Source organism: Triplophysa dalaica, chromosome 17 (assembly GCF_015846415.1).
Source record: "Triplophysa dalaica isolate WHDGS20190420 chromosome 17, ASM1584641v1, whole genome shotgun sequence".
Lineage (NCBI taxonomy): Eukaryota > Metazoa > Chordata > Actinopteri > Cypriniformes > Nemacheilidae > Triplophysa > Triplophysa dalaica.
This window is the reverse complement of record NC_079558.1, coordinates 14464936-14489689: the sequence shown is the minus strand read 5'-3', so window position 1 is coordinate 14489689 and position 24754 is coordinate 14464936. Positions and strand designations below refer to the sequence as shown.

The 24754-nt window shown below is 40.1% G+C and overlaps 1 protein-coding gene across 2 annotated transcripts in view; it reads left to right on the top strand.

Annotated features, from left to right (window-relative positions):
• Positions 1-20834, top strand: part of abcc3 (ATP-binding cassette, sub-family C (CFTR/MRP), member 3) — a 68964-nt gene extending 48130 nt beyond the window's left edge. Inside the window, exons 13-31 of one of the 2 annotated variants that reach the window (XM_056771085.1) lie at positions 2273-2419; positions 3664-3751; positions 3930-3996; positions 4205-4331; positions 4431-4607; positions 5179-5346; positions 5608-5791; positions 6744-6852; positions 7098-7254; positions 7487-7694; positions 10996-11309; positions 15512-15711; positions 15922-16048; positions 16317-16418; positions 17923-18069; positions 18156-18314; positions 19118-19284; positions 19707-19901; positions 20384-20834. In XM_056771085.1, coding sequence (XP_056627063.1) covers positions 2273-2419; positions 3664-3751; positions 3930-3996; positions 4205-4331; positions 4431-4607; positions 5179-5346; positions 5608-5791; positions 6744-6852; positions 7098-7254; positions 7487-7694; positions 10996-11309; positions 15512-15711; positions 15922-16048; positions 16317-16418; positions 17923-18069; positions 18156-18314; positions 19118-19284; positions 19707-19901; positions 20384-20492 — 2952 coding nt within the window. In that variant the 3' untranslated portion in view covers positions 20493-20834. Of the gene's footprint in view, positions 1-2272; positions 2420-3663; positions 3752-3929; positions 3997-4204; positions 4332-4430; positions 4608-5178; positions 5347-5607; positions 5792-6743; positions 6853-7097; positions 7255-7486; positions 7695-8980; positions 9292-10995; positions 11310-15511; positions 15712-15921; positions 16049-16316; positions 16419-17922; positions 18070-18155; positions 18315-19117; positions 19285-19706; positions 19902-20383 lie in introns of both variants that reach the window. The other variant, XM_056771087.1, reaches the window with a different exon arrangement.
• Positions 20835-24754: the final 3920 nt, after the last annotated feature.

Genomic DNA, 24754 nt, shown 5'->3' with positions numbered 1-24754 from the left:
GGCCAATGTAATTTCATGAATGAAATTTGCATGCCGGTCTCCGCACCCGGATGTCCGGTATAAAAGGAAGCCGGCGTGCAGCATTCATTTACCTCTTGTTCTGAAGAGCCTGAGAGCGGGGGGTTCCAGAGCTTTCTTGGAGAAAGATGGGTACAGCCCTGACCGGTACGGGTTTACACCGGGTAAGCGCAACTTCCTTAATAAGGGATGCGCTGCAGATGCCACCTCCTTGCCGTGTGGAGGAATATGGTGGTTAAAGGTATAGTCTCGTCCTTGGAGGAGAACGCATGGAACGTGCTGACTGACGTAGTTAACCGCAAGGTGGAGGTCCACCTGGGGATGCTCATGGGTTACCAGGAGTGGGAACCATTCTCTTGAGGATACATCAGACGGGACAGCCCACGGAGGGGTGTTACAGACCTCCGATAGCACTAGGTCCGGTTAAAGCTATCTGTGATAGTTCATATGGTATCCCGGCCTAAGGGGGAAGGCTGCTCTTGCTTAGTGATGGATGGATGGCCTGTTCTTAACCAGTATTTGGGTAAGCAGGGAGGTTGGTGAGATACCTGTTCTTACCCATATGTTTTGGTAAGAAGGGAGGTAGATAGCACACTGACCGAACCTACTGTTGGGTGGAAAGGAGCTTTCGCAGGCATACGCCCCCCCCCCCGGATGCCAGTTGTACATATCGCCACGCAGGACGTGGGCTGACACTGGGTTTACGCGAAGGTTGTTAACCCTTGCGAAGGTGTTTGGGCGTAGCCCAACCCGCAGCTCTACAGATGTCTGCTAGAGAGGCGCTTCTGACCAGTGCCCAGGAGGTGGCTATACCCCATGCGGAGTGAGCCCTCACTGCCAACGGGCATGGGAGATTCTGAAATCGGTATGCCGTCGTAACAGCATCCACGACCCAGTGCGCCAGCCTCTGCTTGGAGACAGCCTTCCCCTTCGTCTGTCCTCCAACACAGACAAGGAGCTGGTCAGAGCTTCTGAGCTCTGCGTGCGGTCCAGGTAGAGGCGCAAAGCACCAAACTGGACACAACACGGATCGGGTTGGGTCTTCCTCCCCGATGGGGAGCGCCTGGACCCCCCAGGACCACATTTGTGTAACAAATAACACTTGGTGCTCCTCTTCCCTGGCCTTGCACAGTGTCTGTGCAAGGAGGCTCCTGGGGGGGAAGGTGTCCTTACGCCCGTCCAGCGGTCAGCTGTGTGGAAGGATATCCGTGCCGAGGGGGCCTCGGACAGGGAATACCAAAGCGGGCAAGTGGTGGTGTTGCGGGAGGCAAACAGGTTTACCTGGACTTACCCAAACAGCATCCAAATGAGCTGGACTGCGCGGGGGTGGAGTCGCCACTCTCCTCGAGGCATAAACTGACGAGAGAGTGTGTCGGCTGTCTAGTTCAGTTTGCCGGGCTGTGTGTGGCCCGCAGGGAACGGGTCACCTGTTGACTCCACCGGAGGAGGCGTCGAGCAAGTTGTGTTAGCTGCTGTGAGCGAATGGCACCCTGATGATCTGATGTATGCTACAGCTGTAGTGCTGTCCTCGGACCAGCACGTGCTTGTCCTGCACGAGAGGCGGCTGCCTGCTCAGTGCAAGTAGCACAGCCCACAACTCTTGGCAACTGATTGACTGGAGCAGGCTGTGAGTGGAGCGCTCCAAGTTTTACACAGCTCCTCATGCTCCTCCGGGAAAAAAATTGCACCCGGGGTGGGCAGGGTTTACACCACGCTCCGACCTCAGGAACCACGTATCCCCGGGTTAGAATAGCTGACATCACTTCTGCTTCCTCCTGAGCTCGACCCCCCTGGGGGGGAGCTCGGATTCGTCAGAGTCGGATGCCAGTCTCCCTCCGATGCTGCGAGCAACATCTCATCTACGTCACGCATCGATTCCGAGTGCGTGCCTGAGGATCCGGACGGTATGCCACCGCCGGTTGAGGAGCGATCAGAAGAGCGAATCGGGGTGCGATCGGCCCTTGAGCACTTGGCTGGCGGGTTTACATTCCCAGAGGTTCCCAAATCACTAACGCTGCTAACTTTTCTGTAGTAGTCAGAGTTGATTCGTTCTCAAGGGCGAACCCCATCTGTCGTTCTCGACACAACGTCGAGAGACCGACAGAAAGGGAACAATTATTTATTCACAAGGAGGGTAAGCAAATCATTTTCTTGGTGAATTGTTTTATTGAACACGTTGTTGACCCAATAACAACAATATGTAGTTTTGTAACTGTAGCAAATGTTGTATTTTATCTGTTTAATGTCCCTGCAGGTAGCCATGACCACATTTGCTGTATATGTGACTGTGGATGAAACTCATATCTTGGATGCAGAGAAGGCTTTTGTGTCCTTGTCTCTTTTCAACATCCTAAGGTTTCCCTTGAATATGCTCCCACAAGTAATTAGCAGCATTGTACAAGTGAGTATTACCTTGTTTTAAACACTTTTAAAAGGAATGTAACAGGTTAAATACTTGAGCTCCGTGTCATAGATGCTGTTTATACGTGTAAGCATTACAGTAAATTTAAATTTACATATCCAGCCATGTTCAATCTTTCAACTAATGTAATGACCATGGAAACCTATAACCTTTGACACGAGAACATCATGAATATGAAAATCTAACTATAAATACTGTTACTGTATATACTTTACTTGGAGCAAACTCTGGCCTCATAAATTATGGAAGTCTATTTGTCTAGAAAAAATAAAATGATCCCTCTGGACAACTACAACACCTTTTAGATCAAATATTGTTTTTTTATTTTATTTCTTATACTATATAAGCAACAACAAAAACAAACGTTATATACATGCTTTTGTGGCGCTAACATAACTTCTGGTACACATCCACAGAATAGAGTCCCCTGTAGATTATTATACAATTACATTAGCAAGCTAGTTAAAAGTATGTCTAAGCAGTATTATTTTGAGTAACAAGTAGAGAAACTGTTACTTGGCCAAACTTAAATGTGACAAAGTTACACGACCCATTAAACAAATTTTTCATTTAATTTAAATTAACATACAATAGAATTCAACAAATTGTTTATTTAATACAATTATTATTCAATAAAACATTAATGTAAATTAATCTTAATATAAATTAAATAAAATATATATAGTTACAAACAGACCGAAAGTTAGTTTCGCAAGCGTCTTATGAAACAGTCTATATGTTATAAATTCTGTTATGATAGCCCCTTGGACTTTGACTGTAAATACTTACTGTAAAATCTTTTTTGTTTTATTAAATTATAGACTAGATTTGATAAATCAAAACAAAACAATTTTCTGTGATAACCAACAGCATTTCAGCAAATTAAAAAAAAAAAAAAATTATCGGTGGTTACAGTAAAATTGTGTTACAGTACACAAAATCATAGGATTTCCTTTTCACCAGAACTTTTATTTGTATTTTACCTTGTTCAGTTTTATAACTACTGTTAGGTGTCATGTGATCACTGTGGTGTTCTGATAATTTAGCACTAAAAGTAGTACCAAAACTAAAAGAAAATTGTAACTTTGTGTAGAAAGGTTGTTACGTGTACAGACTTGTTCAAATAATGATGTAATATTTACCGCAGTATTTTCCTGTTATAAGATCGGTGTTTTAAAGCTGTGCAACCAGCTCTTTTACATAATCCCACATTTTTTTTTTAGGCCAGTGTGTCTCTGAAGCGTATAGAGGATTTCCTGAGTCATAAAGAGCTGGATCCAGAGAGCGTAGACAGAAGAAACAATGCATCGGGTGAATACATACAGACAGGCTAAAACAAGCAAATTGGCTGTGTCATACTCCCCAACGGGTTTGGGTTTCTGTTCCTGTTGGAGTTATTTTTCGCTAACTTGTTGTTATTCTGTGTTCGCTAATAGTTTCTGCAAATTTCCTGCAGAAATGGCATGACCAATGCTTTTTCTCTCTTCAGAATATGCGGTGACCGTGGTAAATGGGAAGTTCTCATGGACCAAGCAAGACCATGTGACTCTTGAAAAGTACAAACACACGAGTAGATCACATATTTGAGATAAAAAAACTTTTTTAGTGTAGGTTTTTTGTAAAAGGAACACAATATCATAATCCATCACTGCCCACATGTGCATCAAACAAAGTGTAATAAACCAGTCACATTGCAACAAATGTTCTCACGACAATGACAACAACGTTTATTCTGTTTTACAATAACCTGCCATCTGTTGTCAGCATTAACGTGATGGTGCCTCAGGGCTCTCTGCTGGCAGTGGTGGGTCATGTCGGCTGCGGAAAATCCTCTCTTGTGTCTGCCCTGCTTGGAGAAATGGAAAAGCTTGAGGGAGAGGTCTCCATACGGGTGTGTAGCATCAAACAGATCATATAATGTATGCTTATGTGATCAATAACTAAGTGTCAAGTGAATTGTTTTTCATATATTGTTCTTTGTTTTATTTAGGGATCTGTGGCTTACGTTCCACAGCAAGCTTGGATCCAAAATGCCACCTTGAGAGACAACATCCTGTTTGGCAAGCCCTATGTTGAGAAGAAGTATCAATGTGTGCTGGAGGCCTGTTCTCTCACTCCTGACCTGGAAGTGCTTCCTGGTGGTGACCTGACAGAGATCGGGGAGAAGGTACTGGGATTAGAATTATTTATGTTCCTATTTTTTATTTGTTTATTTGTACATTATGTGTTTTTTATGTAACCAGTACTGTTAATAGAGTTCTGCAGGGATGACATATTTTCATATGCAAAACCCGGAAGCATTTTAGCACTACCGGTTTCCAAAGTAAAGATTTTTTGCATAGGTGTTTGGTTAAATGCCTGAACTAAAGCTGTAAATATTTTCATATGTTAGTCCATGACATAAATTACAATAGTTATACCCCGCTAATGATCTTAAAAATGGCGGTTTCTAAATGTGAAAGCAGACCCTGTCGAGGACATTATGTCATCATGCATATAGAAATCTCACAAATAATGCAATGTAAATAAATTGTCACAGAATAAAAATAAGTGAATAACTCAGTTTAGACAAAAAATGTCAGGTTGGACCTTATAATTCCAAGGTGATGAAATATTAACAATATTCATTAATGTGTTATTATTTCCAATACAAATTTCCAATAGATTTTTTTTATAGATTTTACAGCTTTTGCTGTTGAAGCAGATGGATTTGTGCTTGTTTGTTTTTATATACGCAGGGCATTAACCTGTCTGGTGGTCAGAGGCAGAGAGTGAGTCTAGCCAGAGCACTATACAGTGAGTCAGACGTATACCTCCTGGATGATCCCCTTTCTGCTGTGGACGCTCATGTTGCCAAACACATTTTTGACCACGTCATCGGTCCTGAGGGAGTCCTCCAGGGAAAGGTATTCAGGCCATCCTGTTAAACAGTACACCGCCGCAAATAACATGTCATAAACAGACATGTGTCAAACAAAATAAATTTTGTTTCATTTCCAAATTTTTTTTGAATATATTTTAGGTTTAATGCTGCCTTACATGTAGAGCTTGCATTGACCTTAATTTATTACACCATAGGCGCCTACATACTCTCTATTATAGCAGGAGTCATATTGTTATGTTAATTAGTGGAGCAGAAGGTAATCAGCGCATTTTTCCTCTTACAGACCCGTATACTGGTGACCCATGGTATCACCTTCCTGCCTCAGGTGGATAACATCCTTGTGATGGTGGAAGGCAGAATGACAGAGATGGGCTCCTACCAGGAACTCCTTAAGCAGAATGGGGCTTTCGCAGAATTTTTAAGAAACTACTCTCTTGAGGATATCATCGAGGACGATGAAGTCACTCGTAAATAGACATTACTATTTATAAATAAGAAAACAGGAAATAATAATTGTAAGAAATACAACTGCAACAGATTTTCAATTCCATGTATACAGCAGTATGTAACTTGGTTAGTGGATATAGCTCACTGTAACATGCAGTCAGTATAGGCCGAGATTCTGCACGTGTGACATGTGCTGAAGAAAGATGGAGAAAGATTAACACAGATCAAATTTATTGATAGCAGGAGGATCTTTTTTTTGAATTATGTGCAATATATATGTTTCGAATATGGTTTCACTTCTAGGTGTATAGCTTTATTGTGGTATAGATCATTACCGCAAATTAAAATTACTCTTCAAAACAGGGTTACCAGATCTTCACAAGAAAAACGTCCTATCCAAACTATCCCAATTGACCCCAGCACAAAACCAAAACTCAATATATAATAATAATAATATTACATTTATTTTGTATTGTGCCATTAAAAGTTCCTTTCTCAAAGCGCCTTTCACAGCAAACATCACATCAGGTAAAATCAACACTTTGTAAAACAACACAACAAGAATAAACACAACAAGAATATATGTCACTTCATACATATTATATACAAAATATGCCACCCCAAAAATGTCATGCCTAAAATACATAATTGTATTAAAATACAATACATATTTCTTCTTTTTATTAATAGCTTAATCTGACCTTAAGAATGACATCTGTAAATAAAGTCTAACCCCCACAAAAAGTAAAACAACCCACAACAACATTTTAAAAGTATCCCAATTCCGTTGCAAAACGGAAAAAAAAAATATATAACTGGATGTATGGTAACATTTACACCTTTTGTTGTAAAAAAAAAAGTTAGTTCTAATTAACATGCAAAAAGATGAACTGAACAAATGCCGCCTTTTTTTGCAAGTTCTGTGCACTTTTTTCTCATACATTCACAAAGCTATTGTATTGATTTTTACAGTTTCAGTGGTTGACGAAGAGGAAGATTTTCCTGAGGATGCTCTTAGTAACCATATAGACATGGTGGATAATGAACCGGCTGAAAACGAGGCCCGCAGACAATTCATGAGGTACATATGCATTTTTAATGCCTTCTCACTGTGACATCTGCTTTCATGTTGTTCTTTTTGCATGACTTACGGCTTATGGCATTATTATAAAAAATATGTATTTGTAGTTTTGGATGTTGCATAAAACAACATCCAAGTGGGCTTTCTCTTTCTGTAGCCACATACCATAGGTTCATGATTTATTAGTATCAATGAGATTTTCTATCAAGCCTGTTTCTCAGATGCTATTTTCCTCTCTCTTGTAGACAGATGAGCATCATGTCCAATGACCCAGAGAACCCAAAGAACAAGTCTATCCGTCTCCGCCGCTGCAGTGTGAAAAAACTTGCAGAGCCTCAAGCAGAGAAGATTGAACAAAAGGGGGAGAAGCTCATCCAGACAGAAACAGCCGAGACTGGGAAGGTAAGCGACTCCTGACTGCCCCCGTCTGGACGACACAACCACACTCACCAAAACACCAAAATACTTTTTTCAATTTAGTAAAATGATAGAAGCTGTAGGTGGAACAAAATATTAAGTATTGTTATAACATGTATAGTATATCACACAACAGGACACATGTTGTAGCGCACTAGATGCTCTAAGGTTTCTAGTAAACTGCATTTTCCCCATTACATCCTTCTTCCTCTTTCAGGTGAAGTTTAAAGTTTACTGGGAGTATGCAAAAGCTGTGGGGCCTCTCCTGTCCCTTTTCATCTGCTTCCTGTACGGCTGTCAGAGCGCAGCTGCGATAGGAGCGAACTTCTGGCTGAGCGAATGGACTAATGACGCACTGAAAAACAGAACACAAGAGTTTGTTCCAATGAGGGTGGGGGTGTACGCTGCGCTGGGCATTTCACAAGGTACGGCGGATCCATGCTCTTCATTTGCATAGCAGATGTAATGTGAATGTTGCACGCAAGCCTGTTAATCTTATAGAGACCGATACGATTAGATTACATGAACCCTGAAACCAAGGATTGAAATATTGAAGGATATGTGCTGTATGTGCATCAAATGATCTGGGGATTCTGGTCATTCATTTCATTTATATGCATGGTATAGGAAACGTTTACCACCTGATGATAAAAATATTTATTTATGTGTCATGTTTGTTCCAAACCGGTTTGCTGTTTCTGATATAGAAAAGTGAACATTTAAGCAGGTCTTTTCCATACAACAAGTGTACGAGTGTTAGAGTGTCAGTTTTCTAAAAAGGACTACATATAAGTAAATGGTCAGGGTCAGATTTCTGCGCTGTACTCCAGGTTTTCTTATATGTGAGATGTGAGAGTCATTCTACATATATGTGACAATGTAAATAGAAAACTTTTATGCGTTTTGGCTGTTCGATATTAGTTTAAACCTACAAAAGATCCTAAGCCATGTAGTGTCAACAATTACACTAGGTTTATTGCCTTAGCGCACCATTTTTACATCTCAAACATTTGTGAATGACATTTTCGAGCTTCAGTAAAGGACAGATTTGTTTGCGAATTGCTTAATTTAAAGTGTTTGAGTGGAAGTAGGGTTTCTGAGAAACGTTTTATATAGTGTACAAGTTCTGCGGACTATTACTAAGAGGCTTTTTGTTGTTTTTTTGTCGTCTTTGGAACTTGACAACCACTGTATATCGCCACCGTCCTTCTGAAACCTCCATATTTGATCACTATTATTTTTTGCCATAAATTATTATTACTTGTCACCTTTTATGTTTGCCAATGGGTGTTGTAAATATCCAACCAATGAAAAGTAATAAATAGTCCTCGTCGACAGAGTATTTAATCATTAAAAAAGTGAAACGTTTTTTCCATTTCCTGAAAAACAGGAAATTTGGGCATCTTGAGATTTTGGAAGGATAGCGATATTCAATGTGTTTGTTTTTTGTTTGACTTCTTCAAAATTCTCCTAACAGCATATAAGGTTTGGAACAACATCAGGATAAAAAACTTCTAAAACTAAAATTTTCACCCACAACAATAGTGTGTTTTTGTGTATTTGTTGTGAGGAATGTGCTCCTGAACATGACTCTTGCTCGTAGCTCCCCCTCTAATACCACAACCCCCCTACTCTAGCCCCCTTTTGTCCCGCAGGTCTGTGTAGAATGTAGAAGTGACCCTCTCCCCCTGCTCTGGTCTCTCTAACACAGGCATCCTGGTTATGCTCTCTTCCTTTACTCTGGCCATGGGGAAAATCCAGGCCGCACGCAAGCTGCACCAGGCCCTACTGGACAACAAATTTCACACTCCCCAGTCTTTCTTTGATACCACCCCTATAGGCCGGATCATCAATCGCTTCTCCAAGGACATTTATGTGATAGATGAGGTCCTTCCGTCCACAGTCCTGATGTTCCTGGGCACCTTCTTTGCCTCTCTGTCCACCATGATTGTTATAATAAGCAGCACACCAATTTTTGCCCTGGTCATTGGCCCCCTCGCATGCATTTACATCTTTGTACAGGTATTATTTCATGTTTTTTTGCAGCTCTGATCAATTGTGGATGAAACCCGGAGAATGTCCTTAACATTTCAGTCTTCTTTTGAGATTTGCTCGAGCTTGTGCTTTACAGAATGTGGTTCAAGATGACACAGCGTTTCTGATTTTTCCCTGTTTCACATTTGTCTGTATCGTCTGTCTCTTACCCTGACCGAGTGTTCATTTCCTGTTTCTTCACTAAGAAGCATGTCTGCACATTTCCTGCTCTGACTTCTGCTGCACTTTTGTTTTTACACTCACCCATTCATGAGCACAGACCATCACACAAACACACACATACATACACAACAATTATAGATGCACAGGGACTTAAGGTCTAGAGAGTTGGGTTTACATATGATTTCTGCCTCATGGTTTGCACGTAAGAGGTCTTCTCACTTGTAGTACAGTAGGAGTTTGTGGTGTACTAGCGCCCTCTGGTGAAATTGTTGTAGCGGTGCATGAGCCACACATAAAGGTAAACTCAATTCAATTATAGTTTAATAAATAAAGAAACATGAAATAAAAAAATTAATAATGAATTATTCGTTGAGAGAGATTGTGGTAAGTTGAGCTTGTTGACAAGTTACCTGATCTTATTAGTTTGCTTCTCTGTTGTTTATATTCACAGCCCATATAGAAATATTAACAATTTTTCTTGAAGGCAGCGATAAGATAAAATGGAAATCAAATAGGAACTTTTTCTGAGGTCTTCTGATTCCGAAATTTTGCTTTAACTTGGATAAGATTTGGAAAGATGTCAAGTCAGAAGATTCAATGGGGATAGTTCAACCAAAGAAATCCTTTGTGTCATTCAAGACCTGTATATGACTTGTGGAACACCAAAGAAAATATTTTAAGAATGTTTTGTGTTCATACAATGGAAGTCAATGATGGCCAATGTTGAATTTGTTATTATCATTCTTAAAGATATTATTTTCAATGTTCTGTGGAAAGAAAGTCGTACAGGTTTAAAAAGACATGAAGGAAAGTAAATCATGAAATATTTTCTTTTTGAGTGATCTCTTTTCAAATTAATTATATTTTGCTCACCCGCTTGTCATTTCAAACCTGCTCTTTCGCCGAACAAAAATGACATGTGCGCTGCCACCCATTTGCTTCTATTGTAAGGCCACAAAACCAATGTATCGCTGTTTGGTTACCGACATTCTTCAAAATATCTTCTGTTGTGTTCTGAAGAAAAAAGAAAGTCATACAGGAATGATAAGAGGGTGAACTATCACTTTAGAGCTCTTTACTGATAAATATACAGAGAAACACATTTAATGGAATATAAATGAGAACCTCATTATTTCTCATAAGCACATACCCCAAAACTGTTTTATTTCACATCTTCTGTCTTAGTGTAAAGCAGAACTGCAGACGGAAACTTTTGATGCTTTCTATTGACTTTCACATGAGTCTTTTTCTCTTCTAGATGTGTGCAGTGTGGCGGCACAAGGACAGCCACCTCATAGTGCCAATTCAGTATTTATAACTCACAAGTGATCACATACTGTACACTAGCAATAGCGCATCACCCCATTGTAGTAGCTTCCATGTAGCTGAGTGTCATGGACTTATTAAACTGCTTTAGATGAACCAGAGCTTTGAGACATGAGCCGAGCGAGGTCACGCGACTAACCCTCCTCTCCCTCACTGTCTGTTATTGTGCTGCCCCTTCAACAGGTGCGCTGATTCTGGGCAATTGTTTACTGTGCCGGGCTTACAGCATGCTGAAGGCGGCCCACAAGACCCACCTCAACATGCTCCATGCCATTTTGAGAGCTCCCCAAGCCTTTTTCGAGGCCACACCCTCGGGCCGCGTCTTGAACCGCTTCAGCAAAGACGTGGACACAATTGACTCTCTCATTCCAGACAATATTGATATCTGGATGCGCACTTTCTGGTACACAGTAAATGTGCTGATCGTATGCTCTGCCCTCACCCCTATGTTCCTCATAGTCATAGTGCCGTTAATGCTGTTCTATTGGTGGGTCCAGGTAAATAGGAACAAGTCTGCTAACTCATTAATACAGCATGCTAACATGTTTATTTTGTGTTCTAGCTGCATTGTCACTGTTTTAGTGTTGTAGTGTTACGCACCCTGTGGTTCAGTCATTTGGTTTCAGTGCAGTCGTGAAGAGTCAAGGCTCTGGTGAACATCCAATATTGAACCCCTTGACTGTCGGGCAATAGCTGTTCTTTACCAAAGCTCCTTCTTGAGGTTTTTTTATAGAGCTTAACAATATTATACCAAGAAGAGCAATCTAAACATGAAAAATACTCTACACACCCCATTCTTAACCTGACACATCTCTGTGTCTAGTTATGTACAACACACTTTGTATGACTTTTTTAACTCGACCTTGTGTTGTCCCTTTTATTATTTAATACAAAATGAATGCGTCAAAAAGGACACAATGTGTTAGAAATTCCACATGACATCCACATATTTAACATGAAGAGTTAACTCTTTCCCTGCCAGCCTTTAAAAAAAGATGCCAGCCAGTGCAAGTATTTTTTTTTCATTTTCACTAAATTTTGAGGGCTCACAGTAAATTTTCTGTAATGAAACAATCAAATCAAATGAAAGTCTCAGCTTTCAAACAAAAGAAACTGTGTTCTTCTATCTTGATTTGTTATTTTTTATCACTGCTTATATGTGGGCAGGTTTCTTCTTATTTTGATTTAACAGCTGAGATAATATTTTTTTTTGTGAAAGATTCCACCCAGATTCCACCCAGAACAGTCATTAAAAACAGATCAAACATATACGTTCTAGGTTCAGAGCTTCTGTACTTTTTCCAAATGTATGTAACAGCGCCACCTGCTGTACAGCAGTACAAGCACTGATTCCTGTTATAACTTTACGTTATAACTAACGTTTTAATTTAAATGATAACTTGATAAACTAGATAACTTGTCAATGGCGGTGAAAGAGTTAACATGAAGAAACAGATAACAGAAATCTTTTTTTTACTGTGCATTCCAGTTAATATCAATCAAACTGCAGTTTTTTTTAAAGGGGTCATATGGGGTCAAAAAATGAACATGTGTTTTTCTGTGTCTTTGGTGTGTTATAAGTTGCCCATGAATGTATTAGACACGTAAAATGTGTCCGAAACAAAAAAATGCATTCTATCTAAAAGCTGATGCTCACCCAGACCTGCCTGAAACGCCTCGTGTAACCACACCCCACCAAAGTGGTATAATGTGACTTAGACCGCTGAAATGTATACACAAGTAAGGTGGGCATACATGACAGTACAATTGCTTTGGAACATGATGTTCCAAATATGGTAAGAAGCGTTACAAAATCAAGTAGTATTCAACAAATCACTACGCACTGGTTAACTGGCCAATCATAGCACACCTCGCTTTTCAGAGCGATGAGCTTTGTAAAAAAAGAGTTTCATAGAGGCGGAGCAAAGAGGAGATACAAACATGCATGGTATGTGGAATATAGAGCATTTGTTTTACCTTAAATCGTGTATTCACATTGCATTACATCTAAAATAATAGCATATTCTTTTTACCCGTGTCATTTGACCCCTTTAAGTTATAATAACAAAAAAAGTAAAAATTGTTTTTTTTACAATTTTTTACAAGTTTTTGCAAATAAACTCTTTACATCCTTTTTTGAGAGTGTACGTACAACTTTGAGGCAGTAAAAACTTTTTCACAGTGCAGTGAGGTCCAAACATTCTGAGACCACTTGTGAAAATGTTAAGCATTTTTCTTCAATATTGAAATCATATAATGATATCAGTAGCATAATAATTTGAGTAAAAATATTTTCTACTTCATTTATAGAAAACTATAATGTTAATCCAGGATGTCCCAAATTGCTTGTATGTTCGCAAAAAATGATACCTTTCTTACAAAAAAGTTGTCAACTGAAAATAAATTATTAGTAAACTAGAAACAATGACACATTTTAAATAATTTAACTAAATATTTAGGAAATATTAAAATCTTTCAACTTAATAGACCTTTTTAATAAGTATCATAAATAATTATAATATACTTTAAAGTATTATAAAAGGATTATAAGTATTATAAATTATAATTTATATTATAGCCTTCTACTTATATTTTGAAATTTGAATTTAATGTTCTCAGACGTTTTATTGTAGTTATATTTTTTATTATATTTACACTGCACATGAACATCAATCTGAGACACTTCAACCATTTAAAATATACTTAGCAGAATAATGTGTTGAAAAGTACTGAAGGTGCGTAAATAGTGTTTGACTGTAGAGAGGTAGCTTTGCAGGGGTAGCTTGTAAGTAATCTACTGAATATGTGTTGACGTGCTGTTTCCTTTCATTTCATCAGTTCAACATTCATGTGCATTCATACACTCCTTTAACAATAGCAGTATAGTGTTAACTAAATAATCTTAGCACACAAACCGGTACCAGTGGACTTTTCCCTTGTACCTGGCTTTTCTAACAGGAGAACTAGGGATGTGAGGGCAAATTTGTAGTCAAATAAGTGAATCACAATATTTATGCACCCGATTTGGTGATGTGCTTTTAGTTCAGGCTGTCTTAGTTTGTTAGGCTACTAACAATTTAATTAAAGTGTACTAACTAGACCAATTGGGAAGATGGTGCTAACATAAAGAATTAGTGAACTCACATACTGTTGAAATTCAATATAGGGTAATTTTTGTAGATAGTTTGGTTTATTGTTTTAATGGGCTTATGATGTCCTTCATTGGGGCCTGTAGACCTGTTTTGGTCTAGTCTGAGATTCTCAAGATATTCCCTCACATGTGCCTCTGTCCTTAAGCATCTAGGAACTAAACCTTCCGATCTCTCATAATTTTAATTTATGTAATCCTGCATCCGTCTTGATTCTCTTGAATACGGCTTAGGCTTTGCATGGCACCCTTTTTCTCATCCACTTTATATTCTTTGAATTGTCTCTTGCATGCGCACAAATTATCACATCCATTTTATTTTATTTACGATGATGTTATTATATATACATGCTTTGAGAAAAATATGTGTTTCTCTCTTGAGGTATCTCAATGCCAAACCAAATACTACTACATTATCATATTGTTCTATTCCATTCATTTTTGATCCCTAACTGTGAATCAGATTTGGAAATCAAATGTTAAATGTTTTGAATATTGAGAATAATTCACATAATGTTATGTTAAATAATGTTTGACAAGTAATGATATTTATTCTCATGGTGTGGATTCTTGAAACTGAAAATATATTTTTTTATGGTTTGTCTCAGTTAAAGGTTCACCTAAAATGAAAATGCTGTCAATTATTCATCCTCTTGTCATTTTAACCTGTATGACTTTCTTTCTTCCTCAAAAAAAAGAGGATATTTTGACAATGCTGTACACATTCACTTCGGACACCAAACCAATGCAGGTCAATGTGTACAGCTATTGCTCGGTCACCAAAATTCTTCAAAATATCTTCTTTTGTGTTCTGCAGAACAAAGAAAGTCAAACCGGTAAAAATGACGAGAATGAGTTGATGAAGACAGAATTTCCATTTTTGCATTGAACTGTACCTTTAAGGAACATTTGGAGTGTCTTGATATTACATTACCATAGAATTTATAACAATTTGTTGCAAAATCTCTTTAAGTTGAAAATATATGCATGCACTTTTATATTTTATTATTACAAAATTTTCAGACTTCAGACAAACATGCAACATAAGTTGCAATGTGAACCATTTCTACAATGTTATCAAAGAGAAATCGTTCACTATGAAGACTTGCTGAGACAAAGCAGGAATGTCAAAGGCAAAATTCTGCCAGTTTAGTGACAAGACATTGGTTTTACGAATCCTTACTGTTTATATATATGTATATACAGTGTATATTTTAAGAGTTTGGTACCAAAGTGAAATAACTCCTTTTTAAAATATTTTCAAAAATCATGTTTTTATTATGTTCTCATGTTTTTATTGTGTTAGTTAGCTGTTTTTTTTTTTTAAATTATGGCTTAAATCAAAACAAACGAACTTAAGTTTGAATGATATTAATTAGAATTCACAATAAAAAAAAACATTTTTGAACAAATTTAAGAACAGAGTTCTCATTTTGGAACAAAGCTCTTCAATTATTGTTTTGTGTGTACATGTATATCTGTGGTGTTGCTGCTGATGTTGTAGCATTTAAACAGAATGTTTGTTTCTCTTCCCCTCAATTTCCTCTTTAGAGATTTTATGTAGCCACGTCTCGGCAGCTTAAGAGACTGGAATCTGTCAGTAGGTCTCCTATATATTCACATTTTTCGGAGACCATTACAGGCACTAGTGTGATCCGTGCCTACGGGCGAAACAGTGCCTTTGTGCTCATGAGTAATATGAAAGTGGATGACAACCAAAAGAGTTACTTCCCTGGTATTGTTTCCAACAGGTAGGTTTGGTCTCGCTCACATTTGGATGTATTTCTGCTGATTGTTTTTTCTTTTTGTTCTTGGCTGTGGTAGAAAGAAAATAAGAACAATAACTTTCTCATAAATTTAAATATTTCTTACATGCTGTTTAATTGAGTAATGTGGACCATGAAGTTTGGCTACTATGCCCTGGAGTGTATTGTAAAAGGATTGTGTTTCAATGGAAACAGGTGGTTGGGGGTTCGCATCGAATTTATTGGGAACTGCATTGTGTTGTTTGCTGCTTTGTTTGCTGTTATTGGGAAGGAAAAGCTCAACCCCGGCTTGGTTGGGCTGTCGGTGTCATATGCTCTTCAGGTACATAAATCATCAAACGTTTAAATGTTTCACCATAAAGGTTGTAATCATTAGTCTTAGCCCTATATTATATATTATATTAGGGGTGTGTGTATTTATGCTGAAAGTTGTTAATATTTTTAAGTATTTGAGGACGTTTTGATGTCATTCTTTATTAGAAAGTAAAGTGCTGACAGATAATATGTGCAATAACAACTTTTACATTTTAGACTTATATTGTGTTATTATTATAATCTATATTCTAAAATATTCATACTGTATTGATAAGGTCACTATGTCTCTAAACTGGATGGTGAGGATGACCTCTGACCTGGAAAGCAACATAGTAGCTGTGGAGAGAGTAAAGGAATACTCAGAGACGCCAACTGAGGTACAGTACAATGCATTAGTCAACAATATGACCATTCACATAGTAGTGTAAAATCATCCATGACCATTTAGACATTTTAGGACGAGAGTCAGTTTGTTTAATAATTCACTTGTCTGTTACTCTTAAAGAACAAAACGTTTTATTTGACATTTACCAACAGGAAATCTAAACTTAGTAATACTACAACTGACATGCAGTAAATTAGCTTGCTAAAACAATGGTGAAGTAGTCTTTATTTTGCAGTCTTAAACTTATCTACACTGTTCTCAACTTGCCTTTCAAATTATTTCAAGTTTTTTAACTCCTCAGAACAAGATAAGCAATTTCAACTTTATAATAACAAGTTATGTCAACTCACTATTGGTCAAGAATTGAAATTGAAATGACTTGTAAAGCCAAGTTCAGCAAGGCAGCAAGTTCTTTTTTTTTGACAGTGTATAGACTGTTGTAAAAATCTGAGGTCAAGAAATCTTAATAGTTTGATGCAACAAACCTCAAGACATCTTAATACAACAGACAACTTCTTCACAGTGATGCCAGTAGAAGAACCCTTTTTGGTTCCAGTCAGCCAGAGATTCTTTAAAGAACCATCTCTTTCTTACTTTTTTATAAACTGAAGAGCCTTTTTTCGCCACAAAGAACCTTTTGTGAAATAGAAAGGTTCTTCAGATGTTTATGTTTCATGATTCCGCCATCATGTCAAGTCTATTCTTGGTCTTGGGGCGGAGTCATGGCATAGCCTTAGGTTGTGCATGGAGGGAGAGATAGTGATCCTATCGGCTTGCTATACTCTCTCTCTGGTCTGCGTCTTTGTTCCCGCCATCTCGTTTCCTTGTTAGCTTTCCTTGAGTGTTCATCCCTATCCATTGTCCACATTGATTTGTCCTTGTTGTCATTTATTGTTTATCTTGTCTTGTTTGCCCCTCGTGGGTTTTGGTTTTACCTTTTTGTTTAGTGTCTTTGTGCAATAAATTTTTATTTAAACCCCTGGTACTGCTGCCCGCATTTGGGTTCTTCCCCCGTGTGATATCCCTGACATTTAAGGTTCCTTTTGGAACCAAATGTTTCTTCTATGGCATTGAAGAACCTTGTGAAGCACCTTTTTTTAAGAGTGTAACCATGACAACAACAACAGCATACAGATATCAAATCTAACAAACTAACACTTTAGAATCTAAAGTAGAGTCAAAGAAAATGTGTTTATAAGCAAAATGTTGAGGATTCATCTTATTCAGTATAAACAAAATAGTACATTTACACTTGCTTCTAAAGAAAAAGTGTTAATTTCTATCCAAAAGTATTCAATACTATTTCACGGATATCTTTGAGAACACTCCTCTGTGTGTCCACTGTGCCCCTACTAACACAACATTCAGTATTAAAAAAAACGTGATGCTACAGACTTTGCGTCTTGAACATATGCAAATGCTCATGGTTGTTCAGATCCATAGAGTTGGAACTAATATCTTTGAAACAGCTGACATACTTTTACTAATGTCCACAGGCTCCTTGGGTAGTTGAGGACAAACAGCCTCCACCAGACTGGCCTTCGAAGGGTAATGTAGAGTTAGTGGACTACAGTGTGAGGTATCGAGAAGGACTAGACCTCGTGCTGAGAAACCTCTCTCTGAAAGTGAAAGGAGGAGAGAAGGTGAGGAATATCACAACTGAACTCTGCAGCCTTAGGGGCAAATGAGGTCACATCACGGAAATGTTCAAATCTTTTTTCATCTACAGATCGGCATCGTAGGAAGAACCGGAGCCGGTAAATCCTCCATGACACTGTGTCTGTTCCGTCTGCTGGAGGCAGCGGAGGGAGAGATCATAATCGATGAGGTGAAGATCTCAGAGATCGGCCTTCACGACCTCAGATCCAAGCTCACCATTATTCCTCAGGTTGGTCTTTTGGAATGTCTTCAGCTTTGTTGGTGGTATGACATCTGCTTTAATTTAAGCACAGCTTGAAAATGGTGTTTGTCTTTATATTAGCATTTCACTCACGTTGGGTTTACCATGTCAGCAAAATCATTTCCCCATTCAGTGCCATAAAGCAGTTGATTGTGAATTTCATCCTGGCAGTAGAGGAGGCCAAAGCACCTTCAGGCTCACAAACAGTGGCTAATAAGCTTGTTCAACTGAAAACACAATTGTGGCTAATGGGTTGTTAGTTTGTGCCCAGTTTTCTTTTTTTGGTAGTAAAACCATTCACTACATGCATTCAAAGAGTTCCCTGCTGAAAAGACCAGTATTGCTGGTCACCAGTGTTGTTTCGAGCATAGAGCTCAGTTAAGCGTCTAAAAATTCTTTAATCATTTAATCACCCTCAGGTCATTCCAAATCTTTAAATGACTCTATTTTTCAGTAGAACACAAAAGAAGATCTTTTGAGAAATGTCTCTGCGGTTTTGTGTCCAATACTTTTGGTTGCCAGCATTCTTCAAAATATCTTCTTTTGTGTTCTGCAGAAGATCAAAAGTAATATAGGTTTATAATGACATGAGTGATTCCAAAATAAAAAGTAAGAACTTGCTGTTAGTTTACTCAACCTCAGGCCATCGAAGATATACAGTAGGTTCAACTGTACATATTGTTTCTATAAATATAGAGAGTTTTCTTTAGGCACACTTCACAAACATACAAAGTGTGTAGTGCTGTTTAAAGCATACACTTGAATTGGCTGTGATTGATATGCATTTGTAGGAACCTGTACTCTTTTCTGGAACCCTGCGGATGAACCTGGATCCCTTTGAGAAATACAGTGACGATGAAGTGTGGAAAGCTCTGGAACTGTCTCATTTAAAGAAGTTTGTAAGCAACCAGGCTGCCAAACTCAATCTGGAATGCGCAGAAGGAGGAGAAAACCTAAGGTAGAGTACAAACACCATTTCATAGAATATACAGTAGTTGTATTCAAATTGTATACAGTCCAAAAGTCTGAAGCCATAAACGAAAATGCATGCATTTCCCATTTTTAAAGTAACACGTTATTAATTGTTGAGAAAAAATTTACATGACTATTTTATTTTTTTAACGTATAGCTTTGCTTTTGCTTTGAGCATGCACTCCATCCATCACATCTCAGAATGCTTTGGGAATTTTTAAAAAAACATCTGTGTGCTTAATTTTTTTTACATTTGCACCACGTAAAAGAAACCTTATTTGATTAGTTTATTTGAAATTTTAAAATACTATGTGGTGTCCGACATTTGGCTGTATGTTTGGAGCGTTATAGTTATGGAACAGTTTTTTATATATTTTATAAACCTGTTACCTGTTATTACATGTTTAGTCTGGGTCAGAGGCAACTGGTGTGTCTGGCACGAGCCTTGCTGAGGAAGACTAGAATCCTCATTCTCGACGAAGCCACTGCCGCAATTGACCTGGAGACAGATGATCTGATCCAGTCCACAATCCGTACTCAGTTCGAAGACTGCACAGTTTTCACTATAGCTCACAGACTCAACACCATCATGGATTACACCAGGTACATATTTAAAAAGGCAATTTTCCTCCAATGATTAAATTGTACCAGACAGTTTAAGATAATGGATTAGTATCTAATGTTGTATCATATTGTATGATAATGCAGTGAAGTCAGTGAGCTGAGGTTTGGGGATGTCCCTGTGAGTGGTCTATGGTCAGTGACAGGGTCTGTTGTGTGCGAATGACAATAATAGTTATTCTATAGAGGTGGCATACAGGACATGAGGTGCCAATGCGGTTACAGTCTTTGAGGTGAAATGACATCATTAAACCCACAGTCATTGTCTGTGCTGTGGTATTACGTGACACTGACGCTGGGTTTGCCTCCAAATTGTGATATTATGCATTTTTTTCTTCTTAAAAAATTGCAAGACAGTGAATGCTGTTGGATTTTACATAAACAGAATATGTCAAATACAGTTTATAGTTAAAACATATGTTTATTCAAAGTGGAAAATCATTTATCTCTTTCTTTTTTCGCAGAGTGCTTGTTTTGGACAAGGGACAGATAGCAGAATTCGACACACCGACCAAACTTATTGGGCAGAAAGGAATATTTTTTGGAATGGCTAAGGATGCAGGGTTGGTTTGAACTCTCACTATGCTGTAATAAACCCACGAGTGCCTTCACACAGTATATGACTGAAAGTCAGCGAATGTAATTTTTATGTTTATGTTATGTTTTCTCAACAGCAGGATTTTAATTTTTTTTACTTCATCGTTCCTTTTTCTATAAACTACAGTGACATTGTTAATTCAGCGAGTGAGTTTCATGATGAAGCAGTCTATTTTTGTACTGTATTATTTAAGTCACTTTTTGAAGTTGTTCAATGGAAAATGATTCCTTTTTATATACCAAATCTGTAAAAACTTGAACTCTGTTACCAGAATTGGAGTATCGTTGCATTTATTAAAAAGATAATGCTGTTTCTCATATATGTTTAGTGTGTAAGTTTCTATTTCCAAATACTGTTTTAACCAAATAAATAAACATAGACTAAATTTTAAACCACATTAATGGTAAATTACTGTTGTTACTTATTACTTAAATCTCTACTAAAATACTGAATGCATTACTCAACTCAACTTTATTTATATAGCGTTTTTAAAATTTCGATTGTTACAAAGCTGCTGTACACGAGACATATTGACCATAAGCAAATCAATTAAAGTCATATACCTGTAAAAACAAGAAAAAGGTGAAAACACAGAAGACAGACATACCCACAGACAATTATGTAAAACTTATGAATTCTAAAGCAGCCCCCCCAGCCAGGCAAACAGTGCAAAACAGTATGTTAGAACCTTATGGCTATCAAAAAGTTGCCTCATTTATCCAAATTTAGCCTTGTATTTCTTGGGTCTTGAGATATATAGCAGGTATTTATATTCACCACTAGAGGGCGTGCATCATAGACATTCAGAATGGGGCACAAGCTTCCCTTCTTTTCATAAAATCAGTGTTAAAAGAATCTAAAACATCAATTTAATTCATAGATTAATACGCATTACTTAATGCACATATATTAATTATTAAAGTGAACCTATAAAATCTCTAAATGCCATAAAGAAATGTGATCTTTGGATGCATAAAAATCTAAAGCGATAGATAAAACCGGAGGCATTGAAAAACAGAGTTACGATACTCACATAGACATCCGTTGGAAGAATGAAATGCGGACGTAACTCGTGTCATGGATCGACCAATAATTCCAAACACACTGCCCATTCGTTTCAATGTCTCCCAAACACATTTCCTCAACAGTTTTCCACCTTTCCTGTGGCTCAGTAGCTTTCCATTGGCTCCGAGGTTAGAGCATGGCACTAGCAATGCCAAGGTCATGGGTTTGATCCCAGCACATATTCAGAAACAAATGTATAAGTCAATGCAATGTTAGTCACTTTTGTTTAAAGCATCTGCCAAATGTAAATGCACAGTTGCAAAATAAAGAGATGGCAGACATAAATTATATTCATAGATCTTATATTCATATTAGTCCCCAGCAGTGTTGGGCAGTAACGCGTTACTGTAATTTGACAACTTTTTTGGTAACGGAGTACTTTAAAGCATTATAATTTCTAAAATAGTACTTAGAGTATAGTGTCAAGTCCAAGTAACTATACGTTACAGCTGCGTTACATCGTTGCCATTTTATAGTTTTATCAATTATATTATAAAAGCGAAATAGATTTTTCAAAGTGTGGACACCTGCCTGTAGCACCTGTGACGTCATAGAACTGAAACCTGTAAGCGCCTGTGTGGAAAGTACTACCAAAGCCACTCCATGGAAAACTTTTCACCTTAAGCTAAAAACCATCATTATAGCCAGCTAAATAGCCATCATTTCGTCTGCTACCCGGGCCGTGACATCGGTGGCTACGGCCCCGAATTCCGCCTGTATTAGCAGCGTTAGTGATGTGGGGACCTCTGCGGACGTAAACCCGCCAGCAAAGTGCTCACGGGCTGATCGCAACCCGATTCGCTCTTCTGAACTTTCCCCAACCGGCAGTGGCATACCGTCCGCATCCTCAGGCACGCACTCGGAAACGATGTGTGACATAGATGAGATGTCGCTCGCATCAGAGGGAGACTTGCATCCGACTCTGACGAATCCGAGCTTCCCCCCTGGAGGGTCAAGCACAGGAGGAAGCAGAAGTGATGTCAGCAATGCTAGCCCGGGGATACGTGGTTCCTGGGGTCGGAGCGCGGTGCAAACCGTGCCTACCCCGGGTGCCATTTTTTACCCGGAGGTGCATGAGGAGCTGTGTAAAACTTGGAGCGTTCCACTCACGGCCCGCTCTAGTCAAACCAGCTCCGGCTCCCTCACTTCCCTCGATGGTGGGTCAGCCAAAGGCTACGTCGAGATCCCCCGGGTGGAATGTGTGGCTGCGGTGCATCTGTGCTGCAGACGGCTGCCACCTGGGGGAATCGGCCACGCCTACCGTCCAAGGCGTGTAGGACTTCGGCATCACTGGTGCCGAAGGCATGCGCTGCCGCGGGCCAGGCTGCCTCCTCTCTCTACGCCATGGCCATCCTGCAGGTCCTCCAGGCCAAGGCGTTGAGAGAGCTCCACGAGGGTAAGGCCGACTCGGGTATAATGCAGGACTTCTGTGCCACCACTGACAGCGCTCTACGGGCGACCAAGGTGGTGGCACGGGCCCTGGGTCGGACGATGTCCACGGTAGTGGTCCAGGAGAGACACCCCCGGCTGAACCTTGGCAGATGAGTGACACGTGAAAGTCCGCTTTCTTGATGCACTCGTCTCGCAGGGTGGGTTGTTGGCAACAACCCTCAAGGACTTCGCTCAGCAGTTTTTGACGGTGAAGAAGCAGACAGTGGCGATTAGCCACATTTTACCGCGCTGCGACTCGGCCGCCCAGAGGCCTCCGAGATCTTGCGTGATGTCTGTTTCCCGGTAGCCCAGGATCCATTCGACATCGGCTCCGGTTCCTGTGCCCCCACAGGCGGCAACCCCGGAAGCGGAGGTCGAGGTGGAAACCTCCACCCCGTCAGCAACCCTCTCGCGAGAAGTGACACTGACGGGAAGACCCCAGGGGGAACAACATTGGGCCCGACCTTCACAGCTACGGCCCTAATCGGTCGGTACGGGACGGCTCCTGCCTCGTCACCAAAGCCGGGCCCTTTTCAGGGCCAGGCGCTCAATTACTCACAAAGAGTTTTCTGTTTCCCCTGGGTGTTCCTTCTAGCCGATCGCACACTCTACTGGACTGTGCCCGGCAAACCCGACCTCAAGCCCTGGCGAGGCATAGGGTCGTACACACACGACAGCTGCTACCACTCTCAAACCGACAGTGCGTGCAGGTGTCCCGCCAGGCAGGTAAGTAAGCAGAGCCAACCTTCCCTCCGGGGTCCCCCCGCGACGTGGTTAGCTCCACCAGCCATCGAACCACCCTCCGTGGGAATGGTGAAGTAGACCGTCCCCTTGGTCCCCCTGTCACAGTCTCTGGGAGCTGCCCACACTGTCTAGGTGGCTAATGAGGACGGTCCGTCTTGGTTACTCGATTCAGTTCCCCAGAGACTCTCCCAAGTTTCGGGGCATCATCTCTCCCTTTGTCAGAGGCAGGGACGCCTACATACTTCGGGTAGAGGTCACCACCCTTCTGGCAAAACAGGCATCGAGGTTCGTCCCTCAAAACCAAGATGTTCAGTGGGTTACAACCAACACTTCATCGTTCCCAAGAAAGACGGCGGGTTGTGCCCCAGAGGTCTGCGTACCCTGAACAAAGCACCTTTACAAGCTGCTGTTCAGGATGCTCACGCAGAGGCGCATCCTGACATCTATTAGGTGTCAGGATTGGTTTGTGGCAATTGAACTGAAGGAGTCCTCCCTTTCGCTGTCCCTGTCTCCACGGGTCTTCACGAAGATCGTGGAAGCCGCCCTTTCTCCCTGAGGGGAGGAAGGTGTGCGGGTACTAAACTATCTCAACGACTGGCCTATCTTGGCACACTCGCGAGATCTGTTATGTCCACAAAGGGACCTGGTGCTCCGGCACCTAGATCGTTTGGGACTCCAGGTCAACCGAGAGAAGGGCAAGCTCTCCCCAGTGCAGAGCATCCTCTTTCTCGGTATGGAACTCAACTCTGTCACCATGTCGGCGCAACTGTCCGCAGTACGGTGTTGAACCCAGCCGGTGTTGAACTGCCTGGAACATTTCAGAGGCTCCTGGGACACATGGCGTCTACGCCGGGTAATACCCCTCGGGTTGATGCACATGAGATCGCTCCAACACTGGCTTCAGAGTCGAGTTCCGAGGGGAGCGTGGCACACCGGCAGCAGGCGCATGGTGATGATGCCCTGCTGCTGACGCACCATAACCCCTGGTCTTCCCTGA